Genomic DNA, 25972 nt, shown 5'->3' with positions numbered 1-25972 from the left:
GGGTAATGGAGTTTGGGTGGCAGCCCCAGTAATGTTATCTCTTGCTTTTCCTGTACAGAGTTTTGCCGGATTGACAAGCCCCTGTGTGACAGTGAGGATGAGAAGCTCAGCTTTGATGCAGTCCGCAGCATCCACAAACTGATGGATGATGATGCCAACGGTGATGTGGATGTGGAAGAAAGTGATGAGGTGAGCCCTCTCATCCTCTGTGGCTCTCTTCTCTTCCTTGTGAACAGTCCCTGAAAGCTCTCTAGACAGACTGTTCCCGTGGAGAGATGTCTTTGATACTGGCTTGTTCTCTAGAAACTTATCCCGGTCAGGGGAAGTGATTCTCAGCAGAGCAGCTCTCCAGGAGCCGTGGATCAGAGTTCAGGCCTTATGTGTGCATTTCTGCCTGGACTGGCTCCCGCTCACCTACTGGCTACAAGCACAACACTGACTGAGCTGTGCTGTTTGAGAGGGAGAGAGACCCCCAAGGTTGGTCTTTATAGTCCCCTGAATCCTTCTTGCAATCCTGCTGTAGACAGAGGGCATCATTGTGTTCTTACTCTGTGCTCAGCCCTGTGTTGGCAAGTGTGAGAGAAGCCGAGACAGATCCTGCCCTCTGGGAGCTTATACTCTATTTGGGAGGGAGAAACAAATGGTCCTAAAAAGATTATTCTTAATTCCAGGCTGCAGCTGCTAGGAGCCAGTTGAGTGGTCCAGATAGTAAAAGTGAGAGGAATCTCTAAATGGAAAAAGCTATGTTATTGTTTCACATTTTGGCATTACTACAGTTCCAGTTCCAGAGAGCCCAGAAAACAAAGTCATCATGTGTGAAAAGATTTAAAGGTTTCAATTAATTTCAAGTTCAACGTGAACCAGCAGTTTGGTGAAACTGCCAAGTTTGCCAAATAGTGATATGGTGTATATCATGAGGAAGGAGGAATTCTTAGTCTTCTCTCTCGGCTGCTTAGCTCACCTTTACGTTTTGAGTTCAGTTTTGGATCTCACCTCGTCAAAAGCATTTGTAACAGTGAGAACCTATACATGATATGGCTGATGAAGAGCACTGAAATTGTGAAATGGAGACCATTCAATACATGTCCGTATTTATGAGTGTCTATTATATAGACATGGGATATGGCAGTAAGTGGGGCAAACACATCTGTCCTCACATAATTTGCAATCTAGTGAAGAAAATTTAGCCTGGAAAAGAAAAAATCTGGGTAATACAATTTCTGTTTTTAAATACATAAGAATAGAGGAATCAGACTTACCTAACAATGATAACAATGAAAACCACAGTGATAGCTATGATTTATTAAATTTTTTTAAATATATTTTATTGATTTTACACAAAGAGGAATTGAGAGGGACAGAGAGTTAGAAACGTTGATGAGAGAGCAACATCGATCAGCTGCCTCCTGCACACCCCCCACTGGGGATGTGCCAGCAACCAAGGTACATGCCCTTGACCGGAATCGAACCTGGAACCTTTCAGTCTGTAGGCCGATGCTCTATCCACTGAGCCAAACCGGTCCCGGCAGATTTATTAAATTCTTTTAAAAAAATATTTTTAAAATTTATTTCAGAGAGGCAGAGAGAGATAGACTGGGACCGAGCCCGCAACCTGGGTATGTGCCCTTGACCAGAATCAAACCTGGGACCCTTGAGTCCGCAGGTTGACACTCTATCCACTGAGCCAAACTGGTCAGTGCTATTAAATTTTTATACTGTGTGAGACATAGTGTTAAATTCTTTGCATAGTTCTTTTTTATTTTAATCCTCACTTGAGGATATCTTTTCCATTGATTTTTCTTCTTCTTTTTTAGAGAGAAAGTGGGAAGGAGGGAGGAGAGGGGAAGAGAGAGAGAAACATCAGCCTGAGAGCCATATCAATTGTTTGCCTGGGATTGAACCTACAACCAAGGTACATGACTGGGAATCAAACCCTTTACCCTTTGGTCCATGGGCTGATGTCCAAACCACAGAGCCAAACCAGCCAGGGCCATAGTTATTATTTTAACTTTCTTATCAGCCTTCTAAAGCTGATATTGTTATTAAGAACTGGAGCCTTGGAAAAGTTAAGCATTTTGTTCAAGTAAATACTGAACATAAGCACAGATCTGATTTCAAAGCTCATGCTGTTAAGTATTGCTGAATTGTTTCTCTTATTCTAAGGGCAGAGTCAGGACCAACGTAGGAAAAGTAAAATATAGGCATATACTTTTAGAATAAAGAATTGCCTAATAGTACTATCTCATCATGGAAAGGACTTTTTTGGTAGGTAGGTAGATAGTTAACTTCCTGTCTTTGAAGATGGGCAAGTAGAATATAGCACTCGGCTAACTGGTCAGCAGAGGGGATCCTTGTATTAGGTTGAACTATGTAATGGCTAAGGGATTTATAAGAGGGGGAAAATAGACTTCCTGGAGGAAAAGTAGGTTTTGGATAGAGTGGAAAGGGTGGGGCAGCCTGAGTTATAGGGAACGAGGGTGAGCAAAGAATGTGGAGGTAAGTTTAGTTAGAGTGACTGTGGTAGAAAACTGCAGGACAAAAATCTGGGAAAGAAAGTGGGCCCAGGCAACTAGACTGAGCTATGTGTGTTTCTTAAACCTGGATATTGTAGGTTCTTGAGCAAGGACAACAACCATGATAAAAATATCTAAACTTTTGGTTACATCTAGAAGTGTTACTGGTTCTCACAGGATCCAATTTTCTCTATGCTGGAAATAGAGTCAGTTTCTGGTGAAGAATGAGGCCTAGAGGTGTCCTCATATCCCTCCAAGGGACTGGCCATGGGACTGGGAGATAGATGGCACAACAGTTAAGATGATATAGTCCAAACTTCACCAATTCCTGGATTTCCTTGTCTTCTGCCTTCCTTCATTTTTCACTTTCTGCTGAATTACTCTGTAAAATGAGAGGAGGAAGAAAATGTTCTTTTTAGAGAAATGTTACCACAACAAAAAGCTCATCAGCACAAATTGTTCTAAAATAACACAAAAGCTGTCACCCTGCTCTGAGCCAGTGGCGAGCTGCTCTTTTTCAGCATAGCTTCTGCCTGCCTTGGCTTCAGACGTTCTTGATGCAACCTCAGGCCTCTGGTGGTTAGAGTAACCTGCTAGTGGGAGTTTTCAGGATCAGTCACAAGATACAGTCTTTGAAGGGAAAAGTAACTTGTGCTTAAATTAGTCTAATCATATATGAGAGAACCTCAGAGTTCAGGATCTAACTAGAAAGTTGTGTGGACAGCTCAGGGCTTAGACTGTTAGATAATAGACATCGAGGCATCAGAGAGGAAACCCTGGTTGTATTAGACATCAAGAAGCTGAGATTTTTATGACCCATTTACTAGTCAAAGCACTGCTGGTTTCTTAAGGACGTTAGTAGAAGTCAGAAGGGATCCTCTATTAAGGCCTCATTTATTTAGCCTTACATCAGTAAGTTTTCAGGTAATTTGATACTTTGGCCATTTTTGAAATGTCTTTCTTTTAAAAAAAATTATTTTTGTTTTTAAGTATTGCCTTTATTTACTTCTTTCTTTTTTTCTTTCTTTCTAATACTCACCTGAGGATATTTTTCCATTGATTTTTAGAGAGAGTACAAGAGAGAGGGAAAGACAAAGAAATATTGATATGAGAGAAACACATCAATTGGTTGCCTCCTTCATGAGTCCTGACCAAGGCCCAAGCCAGGGAGGAGCCTGGAACCGAGGTATGTGCCCCTGACTGGAATCAAACCTAGGACCCTTCAGTCCTCAGGCCAATGCTCTATCCACAAAGCCAAGCTGGCTCGGACTAAAGTAAGTCTTATCACAGATTATTGTGAGCAGAGTGTTAAATTTCTTTGGATAATTAAAGCATGTCTTCAGGGCCTCTTATGCTATTTATCCGAGTGCCTATATTCCAAGTATACAGTTGTGATTTCCTCTTATAGTTTTTTTGCCTCTTCTTTGGTTTATTCATTTTTAACTGCTGTATCTGCTTTGCTATGAGCTATGAACTTAGACTTATGGTAAACTGAGACTTGCAGGCATTTTATAGAAAATAAAATATATTTTGTTTATGAGTTTGGCTGCTCAAGTGCCATCTTTGCTTGCTTCTGTCCTAGATAGCAGAGGCTGTACATTATGGGCCCTTCAGATGAGCAAGATGCCACTATTGGTAATGGTCCCCTTCTTGCCAAGCTGGCAGGAGCACTACCAGCCTAGCAGTGTGAGAACTAATGACCTATGTTCTATTCAGAGCTCTGGTGAGGACACTGCCCAGAGGCAAAGGATTTGCTGCAGTGGGATGAACACTCAGACTGTCACCACAACCTTACTATCAGGTTGTGACAGTTGGAGGTACACAGATAAAAGCCTGTCTTAAACCACTGACCTCTTGACTGGACCAGACTATGAGCACTATTATTTTTATTTTTGGAACCTACATGAAATATTAAGGGCATTTATTCATCATTAAACAAATTCTGATTAAATACCCAATTATGTGTCAGCCATTATTTCTGGGGTCTGTGGATTCTACAGGGAATAAAACTGACAAGATCTTTATTTTTAGAGAGCTTGCATTCTAGATGTCTATGTGTCATAAGTGGCTAAGTAATGAGTAAACTTTGAATTATGCAGAACTGTAATCAGATTATATAGTAGTTTAATGACTTCTACTTTTATTTTCTCAGGGTAAAATGGTGGTTAATGATTCTTATCTTTGCAAGGTTGTTGTCAGGATTAAGTGAGAAAAGCGCTGTTAAAGTTCTCAGCTTGCCATAGCCAGTTTGGTTCAGTAGATAGAGCATCAGCCCTCAGACTGAAGAGCCCTGGGTTTGATTCTAGTCAAGGGCATGTACCTGGTTTGCAGGCTAAATCCCTAGCCCTGGCCCTGTCCGGTGCATGTGGGAGGCAATCAATCGATTTGTATCTCTCATATAAATATTTCTCTCTGTCTTTCCCCTTCCCTTCTACTCTCTCTAAAAAATCAATGGGAAGATATCCTTGGATGAGGATTAACAACAAACAAGCAAACAAACAAACAAATAGGAAAATACCCTTGTATGAAGATTAACAACAAAAATTAATAAATAAATAAAACAAACAAATAAATAAAACAAAAAATTCTCAACAAAAGAAAACAAACTCCATAGAAAATGGGGGAAATTTTGAATAGACACTTCATCAAAGAAATTATAGGATGGCAAATAAGCATGTGAAAGATGCTCAATATTATTAGTCATTAAGGAAGTGTAAATTAAAACCACAATGAGATAATACTACATATCTAATAGAATGACTGAATTAAAAATGGCAAATACTAAGTGCTAGCCAAGTAGGAAGAACCATTGGAATTCTTGCTTATAGTTTCTAATAAAGTTAAGCAATAGCTTATTACATGGCCCAGCTGTTCTACTTCTCAGTATTTGCCCTGTAGATAAATGAAAATATATATTCATGCTAAAGCCTATGCACAAATGCCCGGCCTATGTGGCTCAGTGGTTGAGCATGGACATATGAACCAGGACATCACAGTTCGATTCATATGCCTGGGTTGCAAGCTTGATCCCCAGTGTGGGGCATGCAGGAGGCAGCTGATTAATTATTCTCTCATCATTGATGTTTCTATCTCTCTTTCCCTCTCTTTCTCCCTCTCCATCTCTCTTCCTCTCTGAAATTATTTTTTTTTTTTTGAAAAAAAATATACCTAGGTATTTTTTTCATCAGATGGGCAAAAATTATATTTTTTGGTGTGCTGTAGGATTTTAGTAATTAGTTTGTGTGTGCCATGAGATGAAAAAGGTTAAAAATCCTGTTCCTACCACTTGGTCTGGCTCTTGTCTCATAGTCATTCCTACTCTACTTTCTTTTCTCAGTAGTTCTCCTTACTTGGAATCAATTTCTCATATCCCTCCTTCCTACCTCTGGCCCTGTCTGTATCGGTTTTAGGAGTCCTCTGGAATGCTCTGCCCTCACTTTTCATAAACCTTCCCTAACTTTTCCACCCACGTTGACCTTTCTCATCTCAGTACTAACTTGTAGCACACAGTCTATATCACTTAATTTAGCTCTTAGTTAGAATGTCTTGTTTTGTGCCCTAATTTTTGTTTATATTGTCTTTCTATAAGTTTGTCTTTTTGCACTAATACTTGAATTACTAAAAAATGCACAACTCTGATAGTTATTTCTACCTTGTAAAGGGAATGTGGTAGAATAGGAGCATCCCTGCCATGTGCCAAGTCTTGTGCCAGCTGATTGCATATACAGTTTCATTTAATCCTCAACCACTCTAAATTAGATGTCACTAACTCTGTTTTAGAAATTATGAAACTGTAAGTGGCTTACCTTACTAAATTAACTAAACTCTAACCCTGCAGTCACCAGCCGGTGGTCTGCAGACTACTGGTGGTCCATGAGGTCCGAAATGTTGGCTATTGATGCTCTAACCTGCCCTTCAGTGTTCCCACAATCTGACTTTAGCTCACCTGACTCGTTCACATTACACTGCGTTCCCTTCCTCTTTGTCATAGCCACCTCAAACATGCTCTTCATGTCCCATCACTGCCTTCACTCCAGATAATTTTCAGGTTCAGCCTGGCATCTATCTGCCTCTCATCTCTCTTGCAACTCCCATTTTTGCCTGTAAAAATTCCACTTGTCCACCAAAGCCTAGATATGGTTTCTCAGCCTCAGCATTATTGACATTGTGGGCCAGATAATTCTTTGTTGTGGAGAACTTCCTGTGTATTATAGGATGTTTAGCAGTATCCCTAGTTTATACTACACATGTAATGCCAGTAACACATCTTTATCTTACCACAATCCCTTAGTTATAACAACCAAAACTGTCTCTATTGCCAATTGTTAATTACCCTGGGGGATAGAATTGATCCTGGTTGAGTATTTTTGGCCAAGATTAAATCTTGTTTCCTCCAAGAACTCTTGTTTGTTTCCCTGAAGTGGGAAGTGACCCTTTCTCTCTCATGTTCCAGAGTATTTGGCATGAATCTCTCATTTGGCATATTGCTCTGCTCTGTATTGTAATTAGTTGGGTACATTTTGTGTGTCCTACTAGATAGCAGGTGCCTCCGAGGGCTTAGTCATCACTGTTTCCCCCATTGTGTGGTTGGTCTAGCACTTTAGATATAAAAATAATGAGTTAATCTTTTGAATTTTAAAGCAAAGATTCTGTCTTATTTCTGTGTGCCCTTAAGTTGTTTCATTACAGCAGAATAAGAGTACATTTGGCTGATCAATGCTATGGGGGAACACGATGCTTTGGGCTTGTGAATTCCTGGCAAGGTTCTTGGCTGAGTTATTGGGGGGCTTTTTCTAAGAGTTGCTACGATCTGGGCTCCAGATATGTTAGTGTATGAAGTGCATGGTTGATCTCCTCTGTGATCCTCTTTCCTATTCCCCTACTCTATGCCATGAATCATATACAGAACCTGGATGGAGGTATAATCACTGTATTTAAGATAATTAAGAAGAGACTGAACATAAACTGTGCACCTATGGATGAGGACAATGATGGGTGGGGAAAGGGCAGAGGGTGGGGTGGGAACCTGGTAGAGGGGAGCAACGGAGGAGGGGGGGGAAGAGGAACATCTGTAATAATATGAACAATAAAGATTTTTTAAAAAAAAGATAATTAAGGAAAGTCCTAGAGAAAAAACACATACTAGAGGAGCATAGATGAAGAAAAGAAAAGGAAGACACTGAGAATGCTGAAAGGCTGACTGAGCAAAAGTATGCACAGGCTTTGGAGCAAGAAAGATGAGGGTTTTAGGTGTCCTTTCAGAAATTATAACTAATATGGCCTTGGAAAGTTTCTAAAGCTCTGTAAGCTTTTGTTTCCTCACTGTCAGATGGGAACAGTAATCCCTTCCTTGAAGTATTACAGCGAAGATGAAGTGAAGTCCTGTGCTCAGCCTGTGGCTCAGTTCATGGTAGTAGTATTACTCCTCCTCCTCCTACCACTGCTACCAAGTGCGAGGCCTGTACCGGAGGTTTTGCATACACCCTCTCTGGTAGTCTTTACAAAAAACCCGTAGGGTGGGTATTAATTTTTCCATTTCACCGATAAGGAAACTGAGACTGAATTAGCTCATAGTTATCTATTTTTTTGGTTTTTGCAACTCAGATCTGCATCAGGCCAATGGAAACATTAACTGGCAATGGTGGTACAATTCTGTGAATATGCTAAAAACAGTTGAGTTGTACACAGAATTGGTATGTGAATTATATCTCAATAAAGAGGTTAAAAAAACTGTTACCACATTGGTCACCTCTCACTTGCCATTCTGTAGTCCAACGCATAAGAATCCCTAGAGCTCTACAGAAAACACTTTGAAAACCATGTTGATTTCTATCCCCATTTTCCCCATTCCTAACTTTGGCAGATCTGTAGAGGTGCTTCCAAGTCTGAAGTACCATTGTTTCTGGAAGCGGAGATCCCTTGTTAACTTACTGACAATTTGTTGCCTTTGTTTCTGAGGACACTCTGACTGAAGATCCCTGAGGCATTCTCTTTGGGAGAATTCCTTCCTCCCTCTCTTCTTCTCTCCTGTCTTTTTCCCTTCTTTCTCTTCCTCCCTCCCTCCCTCTGTCCCTTTTTCTTTCTCTTTCTCCCTCTCCATCCCTTTTGATCTACCTTTTTTGTTTTTTGTAGCTGAAGTGGTAGGGGGAGCTGAAATGATAGGAAAGAACCCAGGTGGTAATTCCCTCTCACCCAAATACTAGAGGTCTGCATCAAATTCTTGGCCCTTGCCATATGGAGCTCCATGAGCGGGGATGTCAAAGGCAGCTGGCTAAGTAGTCCTGGCTTTATTTTTCCTGGATTCACCTTGTGCTCAGGGCCTCCCTCCAATTCCCACTGCTGCTGCCATGCCAATGCCAGCCCCTGGGAAACAGTTCTCCTCTGGCCTCTGGGCCAAATCCTGAACATAGATTTTTTTTTTTTAATTTTTATACTTCTCTGCACAGTTTTGACAGCTTGGAGCTTTTGCTTTTTATTTTATTTTAAATATACCATAGGCAAAATAGGTAGAAAAGAAATAATTGCAGACAGTTATGCACATAACCTCAGTATAGATTTCCATATATACATTTCTGTTGCTGCAGGGACCTTTTGACCTAAAAGATTGTTACAGTGTAGAGACACTTCTCTGTTGTTGTTTTTGTTGTTGTTGTTGTTTGTTTGTTTTTGCCTTCTAGTTCCCTGCCTACCTCCTGGTGCAATCACCATGTTATTTCTTGTCTTGTGGAACATTTTGAGAATCTGTCCTTAATCTAGACAAAGTACAGATTGAATTCAGCTCAGGTCTTTTGGACAGAACAGAAGTGACTGATATCATGAATGATATCATTCTTTGGGTGCGACCTTCTCCTTGGGCTAAGGAAGAGGCCTGGCCAGATTTTTCCTTGTAAATGCATAATTTATAAAATGGCTGTAGTCTTCACCTACCAGGAGTGGCTCATAGTCAGCTTACAGGTTATATCCCCCATTGAGTCCAAGTCCTGTGGCTTTGCTCATGCATTTAGGCCTAACTTTAGTTTCTTAGAAGAAAGTATTTAAACTTTGAATTTTTAAAAGTATGAAACACAACTTTAGAGTCTGACCTGAATTTACATGCAAGCTTCGCAGTGTCCTATCTATAAGGTCAAGTAATTTGAAGCCTCACTTTCCTCATCTGTAGGGATGGAAATAAGATACTCTTTGTCATGGACAAGCCTATAGGCAAGTGAGAGAAGTAGATATATAAACTGGAAATGACAATAACACATTTTAAGGGCTATAATGGTTGTGTGGACAGGGGACTATGTAAGTTTCAAGAGGAATAAGAGGTAATCTAACTTGTGCTGGTGTAGCAGAAGACACATTGTCAACCAGCACTCAGGGAAGTATACCAGTTGCTAAACAAGCTGAACTACATGCACATCAGAGGGAGTATAGGCACAGTTTGCAATCTGTCCCAGTGACTTAGCCAGATACAGGAGGAAGCAGCAGCTCCCCCAGATGGTATCTCTCATGTTTCTAGGAAAACCCAGAGGGTGGTTTGCTTTGACAGACAGGGATATTCTTTCTTACTATGCAGGCTGTTGTTTTCCTTTCCATTTTGTTGGTGAGTCTGCTTTGCCTATTCTGGATGTCAATCCTATCGATGCCTGTACCATTTCTCTTTGTGAGTGCCTACATATGGGTATACGTCTCTCTGTGCCTTCATGTTTGTTTCTTTGTATGTGTGTATACATTATTTTGTGCCTTTCTGTATTTTATGTGTCTTTTTGTATTTAGACGCATCTGTGTATGACAAGAAGTGGAGGAGGGGAGGAACACTGAGCCAAGGGAATAGGAACTGAGAGAAGCCCAGAAGCCAAGTTAAAGACTAAGGAGGTTAGGAGCAAAAGGTTAGGCTACGGTACAGTATGCAGGACCTAAAGGTAAGAGCAGAGCCAGAAATGTAATCAGGAACCAAAGATGCTGTTAGTCTAGGCAGGATCTGGGCCCTATAAAGTGGTAGGCTGAATGCAGTGGTCATCCATCCAGCAGCCAGAAATGGTCAGGCTAGCAGAGAGAAGAAAGCCTTGCTTCAGGTATTCCTGTCTAAGAAGGAACCAGCAGCTGACTCTTGAAGACCCTGCTTGCCTTCAGACCTAACTGGTTTGTGTTTGTTTGTCTGTATGTATATTCATGCAAATCCTTGTGTCTGTATCTGTATGCACATCACATTCAATATACTTAATCGCACTTGGAACAATTGGTTTCCAATGCAAAATCTGATTCCCTTGAGGATCAATGACCCTTCCCTTATTTGTTCTCCTTTCCTTCTTTCTCCAAACATACTTAAAAGTCTGCTCTGTGCTGGGTACTGGATATGCAAAGACTAACAAGGAAGACACATATAGTGAAGCAAAAACACATTCATGTTCAATCCAAAAAAGGTGTTGCGACAAGAGATTAGCACTGCGTGCCCTGGGAATGCAGAAAAGGGCATTTCACTGTCCTAGGATGCCAGAAAAGGCTACCCAGAAGTGATGCCTGAGATGAATTTTGGAAAGTGAATAGGAGTCAACCTGGGACAGGGGTAAAAAGGGTATACTAGGTGAAGGGATGAGTGTGATGTCCTTAGGGATCTGTGAGCCATTAGTTCTTTTAACTTGAACATAAAATGTAATAGGGGGCAGGGAGGGAGAGGTTGGAAAGGCAGGCATTAGCCAGATTTTATTGAGAAACTTGGATTTCATCCCAAGAGTAATGAACTAGTAGGATTGTAAGTAAAGATGGCTCTAATTCTGATGAAGGTATATCAGGAGGAGGCTTTGCAGAGCAAGTGAAACTGGGACTTGGTTTTTAATGATGAACAGGGTTAATGATGAAGAAAGAAGGAGGAGCATTTCAGGAAAAAGGAAATTTATGAGTAAAGGCAGTAGGCAAAAATATATGTTTGTGAAACATGTAGGGAAGAGTCTAGAGCGAGCATGTCAAGCTCAAAGGCTAACATGGGCCACCATTCCAACTTCAGTTTTCATAGAAACATATATTTATTTCAATAGAGACATGCTAAATACAAAGGGCTGAAATAAATGGGTCATTAACGTAAAATAATAAAACATTTTAATAAAAATTAATATTTTTCTTGAACATTAACTTACCAGACACTGAATAACTACACAAATTAATAAGCATAATGTAAATAAACCTATTTTTCTTTTTCTCCCAAAGCAAAATATTTCCTGTTCCGCACACCAAGCAAGTCAATATAAGACTAATAACCTGCTAATCGGCTGCTAAAATATTCTCTGCTAGTATTAAAGCACATGTGTCAAACACAAGGCCCGCGGGCCAAATCCGTCCCGCCAGGCCTTGCAATGTGGCCCGCACCGCGCTGTCATCACTGCACTCTGCTGCGTTTCCATCACAATGACAGTTTATGACTGTTCAGTAAACCATTCGGCCCACGATTTAGGCTGGATTTTAGATTTTGGCCCCTTCTCTGATTGAGTTCGACATCCCTATATTAGAGAGAAACGGTGCACCTGCACTTAAGGGAAATGAATGCACCGAAACCGGTTTGGCTCAATGGATAGAGCGTTGGCTTGGAGACTGAAGGGACCCAGGTTCGATTCCGGTCAAGGGCATGTACCTTGGTTGCGGGCATATCCCCAGTAGGGGATGTGCAAGAGGCAGCTGATCGTTGACTCTCTCATCGATGTTTCTGGCTCTCTATCTCTCTCCCTTCCTCTCTGTACAAAATCAATAAAATATAAAAAAAAAAAAAAAAAGCAAAAAGTTCCCTTAAAAAAAAAAATAGGGAAATGAATGCAACACGATTATAGTTATCAGTCATTAGGGAACGTTGTAGTTCGCTATTAATAATTATGTATAACAGGGTATTGTAAAAATTAAGTTACAAAATTTTTATTAAAACGTTTCTTACATACCATTACATTGGCTGGGCTGCAAAAATATTTGTTGTGGACCGCAACTTTGACATGCTCGGTCTAGAGCAGTGGTCGGCAAACTCATTAGTCAACAGAGCCAAATATCAACAGTACAACGATTGAAATTTCTTTTGAGAGCCAATTTTTTTAAACTTAAACTTTTTCTAACACCACTTCTTCAAAATAGACTCATCCAGGCTGTGGTATTTTGTGGAAGAGCCACACTCAAGTGGCCAAAGAGCCGCATGTGGCTTGCGGAGCCGCAGTTTGCTGACCACTGGTCTAGAGAATAATTTCTTCATGTATAAGATAGGGAATTAGTAATATACCTTCAACGGCTAATATGAGGCTCAAATAAGATAATGGGTGTAAAGAATCCTTTGTAAACTATAATGCAGCGTACATTTCAATAGCAGATATTATGCAGCTTCTCCTCTTTTCCTCTCAGTGCCCAGCAGCATCAGACCCTCCCAGTGTAGATCAGGTAGGCATGCACTCCAGCAGTGTGGCTTTCACTGGGTGAGAACCGTGCCTCCTTTCATCTACCCACTTGGAATCTGGAGGAGGAGGAGCTAAGTTTAGAAGCTGCTGGGACTCGGAGGCTGAATGCTGGTTCTTTCAGGATACAACATTTTCCACAGTATGAGCCCTCTTGCGCAGGGACCTGGGTTCAAAATAGTCAAACATGAAGCACCTTTTACATATAGGCACTGTGAAGGATTTAAATGATTTCATTTTCTCCACTTTGTAACTGGGCTCAAGGGGATATAGTGAGTATGTGGCAGAGATGGGATTTGAGTCTGTATCTGTGACATTCTTTTTCCTATATGTCACTTCATAAGCTTTCTGATGTCTGTGGGGTGTAAGCAAGCTTCATGATAAGTGGAGAGTGAAACACTCTGAGGGGGTGGGCAGTGTGGGTGCTCTGTCTTACCTAGGTGCTCTCAATATGTCTGATTGATCTCTGTGTCCTTGGATCCCAGCACAGGACATGCCACAAATTAACTGCTCTATAAATGCTCGTTGTGCAAATGAATGAATAAATTCTTCTTAATAATAGCTTCTAGAACTCTGGATGTCTTCACTACTTTCTTCTGCCTTCTTTATAGTGCTATGATACTCTAATTGGAGATTTTGTTCTTGAGGACTATTTTTGAGGCGGGGTGGGGGCAGGGGAGTATTGCTTAAATTCTTCCTCTTAGAGTTGATTAGGAGCTAGGAGGCTCTTTCTTCCTTCCTTCCTTCCTTCCTTCCTTCCTTCCTTCCTTCCTTCCTTCCTTCCTTCCTTCCTTCCTTCCTTCCTTCCTTCCTTTCCTCCCTCCCTCCCTCCCTCCCTCCCTCCCTCCCTCCCTCCCTTCCTTCCTTCCTTCCTTCCTTCCGAAGTTCAACAGCCTGTTCATACTTATATGTCTCTGGTCTATTTTTGATCATCAGTTTATTTGGTTCATTAGATTCCACATATGAGTGAGATTATGTGATACTTATCTTTCTCTGACTGTCTTATTTCACTTAGCATAATACTCTCTAGGCCCATCCATGCTATTGCAAATGGTAAGAGTTCTTTCTTTTTTTTCTTTCTTTTTTTTTTAAATATATTTTTTTGATTTTTTACAGAGAGGAAGGGAAAGAGATAGAGAGCCAGAAACAATGAGAGAGAAACATCGATCAGCTGCCTCCTGCACACCCCCCACTGGGGATGTGCCCGCAATCAAGATATATGCCCTTGACTGGAATCGAACCTGGGATCGCTCTATCCACCGAGCCAAACCAGTTTTGGCAAGAGTTCTTTCTTTTTTATTGCTGTGTTGTATTCCATTGTGTAAATGTACCATAGTTGTTGTGTGTGTTTTTATCCATTAGGGTGCATATATTCTTTTTGATGAGTGTTTCAGGCTTCTTAGGATAATTTCTAGATGTGGGATGACTGGGTCAATGGAAGTTTCATTTTTAATTTCTCGAGGAAACTCCATACTGTTTTCCACAGTAGCTGTACCAGTCTACATTCCCACCAGCAGTGCACTAGGGGTCCCTTTTTCTTTACAACCTTGCCAAAACTTGTTGTTGTTTGATTTGTTGATCATAGCCATTCTGACAGCTGTAAGGTGATATCTCATTATTGTTTTGATTTTCATCTCTCAGATGATTAGTGACTTTGAGCATTTTTTCATATGTCTCTTGTCTTTCTCTATTTCCACTTTGGAGAGTGTCTATATAAGTCCTTTCCCACTTTTTAATTGGATTGTTTATCTTCCTTTTGTTTAGTTGAATGAGTTCCCTATATATTTTGGAGATTAGGAGCTAGTAGATTCTTAAAGTGGGGCATTAATTTTTTCTTTTATATTCTTTGTAAGCCTATCCTCTCACTTCCCAAAAGTGAGTGGCATTCATAAGGAACACATGGTGAGCCCTCAACTTTTTAACCATGTTTTTTGAAGTTGGTGCTCCATTTTGGAAATGGAATCTAGGAGGTTTTTCTGCTGTTGAGTGCTTGGCTGGGTTTGTGTTTCCCAGGGTCTTAGAAAGCCATGCATAGTGGTGGTAGGATTGGGAACAACTGAGAGGCTGGGCACATTTGTTGTATTTTTATATTTCTTTTATAGTATATTAAAACTATTAATATTTAGGAAAACTTATTTTGTGCCTCCAAAGCTGTAAAATGTATTTACAGTGCTCTGGCAGGCGTGACTCAGTGGTTCAAGTGTCAGTCCACCCACTATTCTAAGTTCTTTTTGTAAATTAACTCATTTATAATACCCTCAAATGACAGTATTATAAAGTTTTATATTACGTACTATTATCTCCATTTTACAAATGAGTACATGATACACTGAAAATAACTGGTGGAACCAGGATTCAAACTCAGGCAGCCTGGTTCTTGAATCAAACTCTGAACCATTATGTTAACAGAATCCAAGCCAGTGTAACCTTCTAGGCCCTAGCTGACTATCTTTGTTTTAGACTGGCCAAATATTTGGTAATCTTTTTCTTCCTTCTATGTAGTAACAGAATGTGCATTGACTAGTAGTTGTAAGCTAAGCACTGCTGGCTGTTGTAGGGGAAATTCAAGTGAGAGACATTCATTTAGTTATTTAATAACCACATATCCTGCTCTGTGCCAGGCCCTATGCTTGGAGTGAGGTGAGTTTATGGAGCTAAATCAATTATTCATTTGGGTGTCGCAAAGAATATGCAAGATGCTGGATAAAGAGATAAATGATAAATAAAATACTTTCTATATTTGAATTGCTTAGGAAAGTAAGAGGGGTATAATTAAATAGAAGTTATATTATGATGGGATAAGTATTGTTATAAATGTGTTCCCTGAGACATAAGAGAAAAATAGGATAGCACAGTTCACTTGCTTGGGAGAGGTCTGGAAAACTTCACAGAGGCAGTGACTTTTTCCTTAGTAGATAAAGAGAGGGAGAAAACATTTTAAATGGAATACCTTGTGTAAAGGTATCCTATATAATAAAGATGTAATATGCAAATGGTCGTTATGCTGGATCATGGATCAGAGGAAGGTGGGACAGCGAGCTACAAGTGGGCAGTCACAGAAGGGGGCAGGGCAGCAAGCTATGGCGGGGGCCTGCAGAGGGAGCTACAGGAGGGTGGCGGCAAGCTATTGGCACACGGATTCGTGTGCAGAGCTACTAGTAGATGTATAAATAAGCATGGTTTTTTTCAAGGAGCCTGAAGTGGCTTGATGTGTCTAGAGCACATATTGGCAAAAATTTTTTATAAAGAGCCAGACTATCAATCAATAGTCTAGGCTTTGCTGATCATGCAATCTCTGTAACAACAATCAACTTTGCCTTTGTAACACAAAAGAAGCTATAAACTATATATAAATGAGTAAGTGTTGCTATTTTCTAATAAAACTTTATCTTCAGCTCTGGCAGGTGTGCCTTAGTAGTTAGAGTGTCAGCCCACCCACCAAAGGGTTGTGGGTTTGATTTCCAATCAAGGGTAAGTACCTGGGGTTTGGGTCTGTTCCCTGGTTGGACCACGTGCAGGAGGCAACCATTTGATGTGTGTTTCTCTTTCTTCTCTCCCTCCCTTTCTCCCTTTCTCTCTGAAAGCAGTTGAAAACTATCCTCAGGTGAGGATTAACAACAACAAAAATACCCAGAAAAACTTTATTTACAAAAATAAATAGTGAGCTGGATTTGACCCATAGCCATAGTTTCCTGACCCTTGGTCTGGAGTGTAGGTATCAGGTAGGGAGGGATAGTGACCAGGAAGTTAGTTTATGGCCCAGATTATAAAAAGCCTTAAATGCCATGTGAGGAAGCTAAGGCTTTATCATGTAGATAATGGGGAGCAATGAGATTTTAAGTAGTTGCTTTGGTATAGTTAGATTTGTACTTTACAAAGGTAATTCTGGTGAATAACTGGCAGAAGTGAGACCAGATGTACCAAGTTGAGTGAGAAATGACTCTTTCCCTGCCCTTAAGTGGTAGCTTATCTCACTGGAGACAGATTCACCTCTTAAGACATCCATGTCCTGGCACTATCTATATATGTCATTCAGTACTGTTGTAGCTAAAATATGGGTTCTTGCTAGATGTACAAGAGTAAATACAAGTCAGGAAGCTTCTCATGTCTGGGACATGTGTCTTATGGGTTCTAAATATTGTATGGGGGGAAGTGGGAGTGGAGGTGCTGAGGTTTGGGGTGGGAGACATGGAAGGTGGGCAAGTGGGGAACAAGGTGGGAAAGAGTAGGAAGGATTAAATGGTTCTAAGAACTCAAGAGACCTACCCAGATCCCTCCACCCAAAGTTATGTTACTCCTCTTCTGGCTTTATATTAGTGAATTCTGTTCACTGACAGAGCTGGTTGGCCCCATTTTTGTGGGGACGATAGCGATATGTCTCCCTTCTTCTCTGCTCTCACTCACATTTCACTACTACTTAACACTTGGGATGGGTTGCATGCTTTGTGGCATCAAGAGGAAAATCATTTTTATGAACTCACAGAGCTAAATATACTTAGAGACAGCTGTTCCCTTGGCTCTTCAGAGAGCTATTAAGTTGAAGTTCTAGCCAATGCTGCATTCCCAATGGTAAGCCAAGACTTTTAGGGAGCCTCCTTAGAACTTCCTGAGAGAAGAGCTGCTTGTTCTGAATCTGAAATAGTAAATCCTCGTGAGCCAAATGTTGCCTCTTTGGTTTTGTTTTGTTTTTGTTTTTCTGTTGCCTTTAAACTTTGTCTTAAATCAGACTTTAGCTATGAGCTGGATGTAGAACAGTGTTTAGAGTATTACGGTGGTAATGCCTACCTCAAGTATATTGAACATTGGAGTTCTAGTCCAGCACAATGTTCTGTATGCTATGTTTACGGCTGAGAAACTGGAACCTTCTATCAGAAGATGTAGAGCAAGCATGTCAAACTCACGGCCCATGGACCACATGTGGCCCACAACCAATATTTTTGCAGCCCCGCCAATATAACGGTATATAAAGATCTTTTAATAAAAATTTTGTAACTTAATTTTTACAATATCCTGTTATACATAATTCTCAATAACGAACTACAATGTTCCCTAATGACTGATTACTATAATCGTGTTGCATTCATTTCTCTTAAATGCAGGCGCACCATTTCTCTCCACTAATATTAGCAGAGAATATTTTAGCAGCCGATTGCCATGTTATTAGTCTTCTACTGACTTGTTTGCAGTATGCAACAGGAAATATTTTGCTTTTGGAGAACAAGAAAAATAGGTTTATTTATTTACAATGTGCTCATTAATTTGTGTAGTTATTCAGTGTTAGGTAAGTTAATGCTCAAGAAAAAATATTAATTTTTATTAAAATGTTCTATTATTTTATGTTAATGACATTTATTTCAGCCCTTTGTATTCAGCTGCACTGAACCCCAGTTCTGGGCGAGAATCTGGGAATCCAGATTCATTGGGGGAGAGACTAGACTGACTGTCAACAGGCAAAACTCGAAGGCGCCTTTCTCTCAGAGGTGCTTACAGTGATAGGGCAGGGTTGATAGGAAGCCAAGACTGTAGGTTCCACCCTGAAATTCCGCCCCATCCAAACTGAGCACAGAGGCTTTTGCAATTTTGCAAGTCTAGTCGAATAAGGCTGTTTCCAGGCATAGACACTGGAAATTGGCCTGGAGGTCAACTCCTCCCACTGATACCAACAACAATCAAGACATAACTACAACAAGGCTATACACACAGTCTACAAAGGGATGCACCAAGAGTGCCCACCTCAGGTCACTGGGGAGGCTGAGCCACTGGCTCATATGGGACACCAAACACACAAAGCTACCCTACTAACTCAGGGAAGCAGCGAAAATGCAGAGACAAAGAAACAGATCACAAATGAAAGAAATGGAGGAAAACAAATGACTGGAGATAGAGTTCAAAACCACGGTTATAAGGTTTTTCAAAAATTTCCTATAAAAGACAGATAAATTTAGCAAGACCCTTGAGGATATGGAGAAGGACCAACTAGAAATTAAACATACACTGACTGAAATAAAAAATATTATCCAGACACCCAACAGCAAACTAAAGGAACGCAAGAATCAAGTCAAAGATTTAAAATACAAAGAAGCAAAAATCACTCAACTGGAAAAGCTAAAAGAAAAAAGAATCCAAAAATTTGAAGACAATGTAAGGAGCCTCTGGGACAACTTCAAGCATACCAACATCGGAATTATGAGGGTGCCAGAAGAAGAGAGAGAGCAAGATACTGAAAACCTACTTGAAGAAATAATGACTGAAAACTTCTCCCACTTGATGAAAAAAATAGATTTACAAGTCCAGGAAGTGCACAGGACCCCAAACGAAAGGAATCCAAAGAAGACCACACCAAGACACATCATAATTAAAATTCCAAGAGCAAAAGACAAAGAGAGAATATTAAAAGCAGCTAGAGAAAAACAGTTAATTACCTACAAGGGAGCACCCATACCATTGTCAGCTGATTTCTCCACAGAAAATATGCAGGCCAGACAGGAGTGGCAAGAAATAATCAAAGTGATATATAGCAAGAACCTACAACCAAGAGTACTCTACCCAGCTAAGCTGACATTCAGAATTGAAGGTCAGCTAAAGAGCTTCACAGATAAGAAAAAGCTAAAGGAGTTCATCAACATCAAACCAGTATTATATGAAATGTTGAAAGGTATTCTCTAATAAGAGAAAGAAGAAGAAAAAGGTAAAGATATAAAGTATGAACAACAAATATTTATCTATCCACAAGTGTATCTAAAAATCAAGTGAATTAAAAATCTTATGAACAGATTAAACTGGTGAATATAATAGGGGGCATAGAATGGGAGAGGACAACTCTCAGGAGGGAAAAGGGTGTGGGGGGTGCAGGAAGAGACTGGACAAAAATTGTACACCTATGGATGAGGAAAATGGGGGGGAGGTAAAGGAAGAGGGTGGGATGGGAACCAGGTGAAGGGAAGGTATGGGGGTGGGGGAGAGGAGCAACTGTAATAATCTGAACAATAAAGATTTATGAAATAAAATAAAATAAAATAAATTCTAAAGTTGTTAGTGGAGCTCAGTGCTCCTAGATTTTTTTTTTTTAAGTGCAAGGTAGACAATGTATTTTAATATATTGGAATAAAAACTTATTGCTGTAGTTTCAGACTCCATAGGGCAGCTAATCTTTCAAAAAATACAATTTGTTAAATTTTGGTGTAGTATCAAGACAAATATCTACAATTATCTGAAATTACTATTAAAACACTCCTCTCTTTCCCAACTTTATCTGTGAGAGGTCATATTTATTCAACTACTTCAACCAAAACACCACATTAAAATAGATTAAAGATGAGATTGCAGCTGTAATGTATTTGGCCAGACACTAAACACATTTACAAAATGTACAACAATGTCACCATTCTCTACAAATTCTTTTGAAAAAATATACTTTTCATAAAATATGCTTTTTATGCTAACATCTAACAGATTTGTTACTAGATCTTTTGAATTTTTTTTTCTTAGCTATCCTGGAAAGCTGGACTTTAAAAAAAAAATTGTTGTTGTTAAAGGTTTTTTATTTTTAAAGAGGTCAATTTATAAAATGCTCTGCAGGCCATTAAAAGATACTTCCAACGGCAGTTTATGACTTCTGTAAATAGGTTCCATTTAATCCTTCTCACACACAAATGAGAGGGATAGTTAGCCTTCATTTTGAGAGGAATAGGCTGAGAGAGGCTAAGTAGCTTCCCCAAAAGTCACACAAGAAGTAAATAAAGAATCTGTTTCTATAGGTTCTGAACTCTATAGTACATTGCTTTTAAAAAAAAACACACACACACAAAAAAACCCACATTTCTTTTTAAAAAAAATATATATTTTATTGATTTTGTACAGAGAGGAAGGGAGAGAGAGAGAGTTGGAAACATCGATGAGAGAGAGTCATCGATCAGCTGCCTCTTGCACACCCCCTACTGGGGATGTGCCCGCAACCAAGGTACATGCCCTTGACCGGAATCGAACCCGGGACCTTTCAGTCCCCAAGCTGACGCTCTATCCATTGAGCCAAACCGGCCTCAGCTGCTTTTTTTATTCTTCCTCTTTTTTTAAATCCTTACATAAGGATATTTTGTCATTGATTTTTAGGGAGAGTGGAAGAGGAAGGGGAAGACAGAAACATCCTATGTGAGAGAAACACATTGGTTGGTTGCTTTTTGCATAAACTCTAACCAGGGCCCAGGCTGGGAAGGAGCCTGTAACCAAGTACGGGCCCTTGACTGGAATCGAACCTGGGACCCTTTGGTCTGCAGGCAGACACTCTATCCACTAAGATAAGCTGGTTAAGGCTCTTTTCTATTTGTAAATCTTGATTATTGCAGCTTTATTTCTTTGTTCTCTAAAGAGGTTCTACTCAGCATCAGACCCTCCAGGTAGAGCTTCCGTGGGCCCACATTCCACATTTGGCACTATTTCTTCTTGGCCTTGTTTTTTTGATCCCATATTCCTTTGCATGCTTTGTGGCATTAAGAGAACTTGTATGCAGACCCCTGTGCAGATCATCCTTGCACTCTTTTCCCAGGAACCTCTCTGCTCTCCATATACCTCAGTGTTCATAAACACTTGGCTATAAACAGCAGTCTGTCTCTTGCTTGTTCTCTATAAGCAGCTGGTATATCTCAGATGTTTCCTGGACTTAGCTGGTAATGGCAAAAAAATATTATTCCTTGGAGATTTTGGCATTTCTGCTCCTAAGGCCTGCATCTGATGTATGTTTCTCTGGTCTTCGATTATGAGGCGCTGGGTTAGAGCTTAAGACCAAAAAGGGATATGTATGCCTTAAAGGACCTGATGAATGATTCTCTCTCATCATTGATGTTTCTATCTCTCTCTTCCTCTCCCTTCCTCTCTGAATTAAAGGACCTGATGAATCAAAACTAAAAAAATTTGAGGATTATAGATTTATCTCTTTAAAATATATCCCAAACCTGATAAATTCTCATTACCTTCACACTACTGCCTTGTTTCAAGCCATCACTAGCTCCTACTTAGATTATTGCAATAGCCACCTGACTGGTTTACCTGCATCTGCTTTTTGCCTTCCTATCATCTGCTTTTCAACACAAACATTCAGAGAAATCCTTTTAAAAATGTAAATGTGATCATATTGTACCATGATTCAAATTCTTCCAACAGCTTCCATCTCAGAGTAAAAGTCAAAAGTCCTTATAGCCGAAACCGGCTTGGCTCAGTGGATAGAGCGTCGGTCTGCGGACTGAAAGGTCCCAGGTTCGATTCCGGTCAAGGGCATGTACATTGGTTGCGGGCACATCCTCGGTAGGGGGTGTGCAGGAGGCAAGTGATCGATGTTTCTCTCTCATCGACATTTCTAGTTCTCTATTTCTTTCCCTTCCTCTCTGTGGAAAATCAATAAAATATATTTAAAAAAAAATTTTTTTTAAAGTCCTTATAATGGCCTCCAGGGGCCTTTATATCTGAACCCCAGTTGCTTCCCTGACTTTCTCTCCATAGTCAGCACCTGTTCTCACTTCTCTTTAGCTACCCTGGTCTCCTGGCTATTCATTGAACATACTAAGTATCTCCTTGCCTCAGGGCCTTTGTATTTGCCATCCCTATTCTCAGGATACTCTTCTTCCAGTTATTCTGCCTGCTTTTCTCCAACATCTCCTTCAGATATTTGCTTAAAAGCCACTTTCTTAATGAGACGTTCTTTGACTCCTCTGATTAAAATAACAAACCCTTAATATCACTACTCTTAGCATTCTTTATGCTTTTTTTTCTTGATTTAAATAAATTATTGTCTCTTTTACCCAAATAGGATTTTAGTGTTACTGGTCCAAAGTTTGTGTGCCCAAATACTTTAAAAGGCCAAAACACAAAATGTCAGTTTGGAATAAGAAATGTTTGTTTGAGAATGTGCCATTGAGCAGATAGAAGTCCTAACGCTCAAATCCATCTTTTTGTTTTGTTTTGTTTTTTGTTCTTTTTAAAATTTTTTTCTTAAATTCATCTTAAGAAAGTACAGAGTTCAGGCTTCTTTTATGTCAACAGAAGGGAAAATGGGATGGTTTGTTTTTGTAAAACTCAAGCTCCAAGCAGTATTCCTCTCATGATTAGTATGTGTAAAGCAGGAGCTAGTAACCTAAGGGTCATGGGAACAACAGCAGGTTTGAACAAGCTGGAGTCAGAGAGAGTGAGCACTTTACTGTTATGTTAGTTCAATGAAGACAAAGATTTGCATGTGCTATTTACTACTTAGTGCATTTTTAATGCCTGGAACTATGCCTGGCACATAGAAATCTTATATTTGTTGAATAAATGAATACATTTATGTCCCCAGACTGGCTGTCTCAGACTGCCTGTGACTGTCTTCCTTGAGATGTATCAATGTCTGTGTTTAAGGCCTAGTGAGCTTTAGGTCTCCAGTGAGAACAATTAGAATCTCAATAAAATTAACAAAATTGAAATAGAAGAACCAAGGGATGATGGGGCCCAGATATTGGAAAAAAAACTTTTTAAGTATAAAGTAAAATAAAACGTATAATATAATAGTCAAATGATAGCACAAAAATAGAAATATGGGTTAGTACAAAAGAATGGAGAACATAGAAATATACCCTACTATATGTAAGGGCTTAATTTATCATTAAATCACTAGAGGCCCGATAACAAAATTTGTACAAGATTAGGCCTTCCCAGCAGTGGCGGCTGCCTGGATCCCTACCTCGACCTCAGCCCCGGCTTCGTCCCAAAGGAAGGAAAAACAGACCCTCCCATTTTCCCTTCTGTTGATAAAAAAAAAAGCAGCCTGAACTCTACTTTCTTAAGATGGATTTAAGGGAAAAAAATAACCTTTTCTTATTCCAAACTGACATTTTGTGTTTTGGCCTTTTAAAGTATTGTATTTGAGCACACAAACTTTGGACCAGTAACACTAAAATCCTATTTGGGTAAAAGAGACAATAATTTATTTAAAGCAAGAAAAAAAAGTATTATGGTTTTGTTATTGTAGATATTTTTCAGAAAGAAATGAAAGACAAATAATTTAACAAATGAGGTTGTAATAACTGGGTGGCAATTTGGGAAAAATGTTAGCACATAATAGATGGAATGTCAACTTATAGCACATAATAAATGGAATGTCAAATGGCCTGAAAGCTGACTATTAAAAAAATAATAATTAATACTTTAAATAGTTTATTTTCCTAAGAATTGAAAAAATCTCCTTGCTCTGGGATCTTCACCATGTAACCTACCTAATCTTTTTTAAAAAGTAGCTTTTCTCAACAGTTTTAAATGAGTGTTGGGGAGCTGGAGAACCTAACCCTCTGATGTCAGAGGAACTTTAGTCGTGGCGAGAGGGCACAAAGAGCAGTTACATCTGTGTGGTAGTATGTGAGCATTGCTTTCACCATCTTATCTAACAGAGGTCTTGCTTTCTCTACATCATGCTAGCCTCCTTTGAGGTATAGCTGACCATACCCATATGCCAGGTAGTAGATAGAATATGTTAGAACTGCATTCTAACATGTAGCCATTTAAATCTAAATTAATGTTTTAAAATTTTCAGTTATTTAGCCATACAAGCCACATTATGAGTGCTCAATAGTCATATGTGCCTAGTGGCAACTGTTTAGACAGGACAGATATTGAACATGTCCAACATTGTAGAAGGTTTTATTGGACAGTGCGACATTATAGTTTCTTGTGCATAGCAGGCTATACTCTGACTAGGTTGAGAATGTTCCAATGTGGACTCTCTTCAAATACCTTTTTAAAAAAATTTTTTTAATATATATTTTTATTGTTTTTTTTACAGAGAGGAAGGAAGAGGGAGTTAGAAACATTGATGAGAGAGAAACATGGATCAGCTGCCTCCTGTACACCTCCTACTGGTGATGTAACCACAACCAAGGTGCATGCTCTTGACCAGAATCGAACCTGGGACCTTTCAGTCTGCAGGCTGATGCTCTATCCACTGAACCAAACCAGTTAGGGCTCTTCAGACTTCTTGCCTAGGTCATTAAGCCCAGCTGTCTCAATTCTGCAAAACTATAAATGCTTGTTTATGGATCCAGGGAATCTGGGACTATATTGTCAATCATCTGTTCATTTAGTCAACAACATTTATCGGCATTACTCTGGGTCAGGCCCTTTTTCGAACCCTGGATAAAGGAAGATGGATAGGAAGACATTTTCCGAAAATCCTACTAAAATGTGCTTTTGTGAGAGTAGTGATCAGAATTGCACATTTCTTTGATGTTTGAGGCTCAGTGGAAAGCAGTGATCAGTGTTCAATCCTTTATATACTAATGAGGTTGTAGTGATCAGGCTGATTGAGTAGTTATGAAATTAATTACCAGTTAAATTTCTAAAAGCTTTAATTTTTTTTTCTTCTTTCTTGTAAAAGTATATTATGAAAAGAAATCCAGATAATTAAAGGACAGCATATGCAGTATAGAAGGGAAATTTGGACTATAAAACTGGTATCTTGGGTTAAATACTAACTCTATTACTTATCAGCTATAACCTTGAACAACTGTTTCAGTAATCTAATGTTGTATAACAAACTTTCCCAAAGCTTAGTGGCTTAAAACAGCCACATTTATTTTGGCATGTATTTGCAATCTGGGCATGACTCAGCAGGGACAGCTCATCTCTGTCTGCTTGGACATCAGGTGAAGTAACTCAAAAGCTGAGGGCTTCCCTGGCTGGCATGCTCAGTGGTTAGAGTGTTGGCCTGAGCACCAAAGGGTCATAGGTTTGATTTCCTGTTAAGGGCACATACTTGGGTTGCAGGTTCTTGCAGGTTCAATCCCCAGCCCCAGTCTGGGTGCTTGTGGGAGGCAACCAATCAATGTGTTTCTCACCTTTCTCCCTTCCTCCCTCCCTCCTTCCCTCCTTCCCTTTTTTTCTCTCTTTCTCCCACCTCCTTCCACTCTTCTCTAAAAGTCAAGAAAAAAAGAGAAAAAAAAATCCTTGGGTGAGGATTAACAACAACACACACAAAAAAAAGGGGGGGGGGGCTGGAATCACCTGAAGCCTCAGCCACTCACATGTCTGACTCTTGAGCTG

The 25972-nt window shown here is 39.8% G+C and overlaps 1 protein-coding gene across 13 annotated transcripts in view; it reads left to right on the top strand.

Annotated features, from left to right (window-relative positions):
- STIM1 (stromal interaction molecule 1) overlaps window positions 1–25972 on the top strand; it is a 169305-nt gene that overhangs the window by 91827 nt on the left and 51506 nt on the right. For all 13 annotated transcript variants that reach the window (XR_004986280.2, XR_004986279.2, XR_004986282.2 and 10 more), the window contains exon 2: window positions 59–189. Coding sequence is in view for 9 of the 13 variants with exons in the window: in XM_036427958.2 (XP_036283851.1) it covers window positions 59–189 (131 nt within the window). In the remaining 4 variants the exon portion in view is untranslated. The remainder of the gene's footprint in view (window positions 1–58; window positions 190–25972) is intronic.

This window comes from Pipistrellus kuhlii, unplaced genomic scaffold, assembly GCF_014108245.1.
Source record: "Pipistrellus kuhlii isolate mPipKuh1 unplaced genomic scaffold, mPipKuh1.p scaffold_m20_p_9, whole genome shotgun sequence".
NCBI classification, from domain to species: domain Eukaryota; kingdom Metazoa; phylum Chordata; class Mammalia; order Chiroptera; family Vespertilionidae; genus Pipistrellus; species Pipistrellus kuhlii.
Note: the sequence above shows the minus strand (reverse complement) of the source record. Positions and strands in the feature narration are given on the sequence as shown.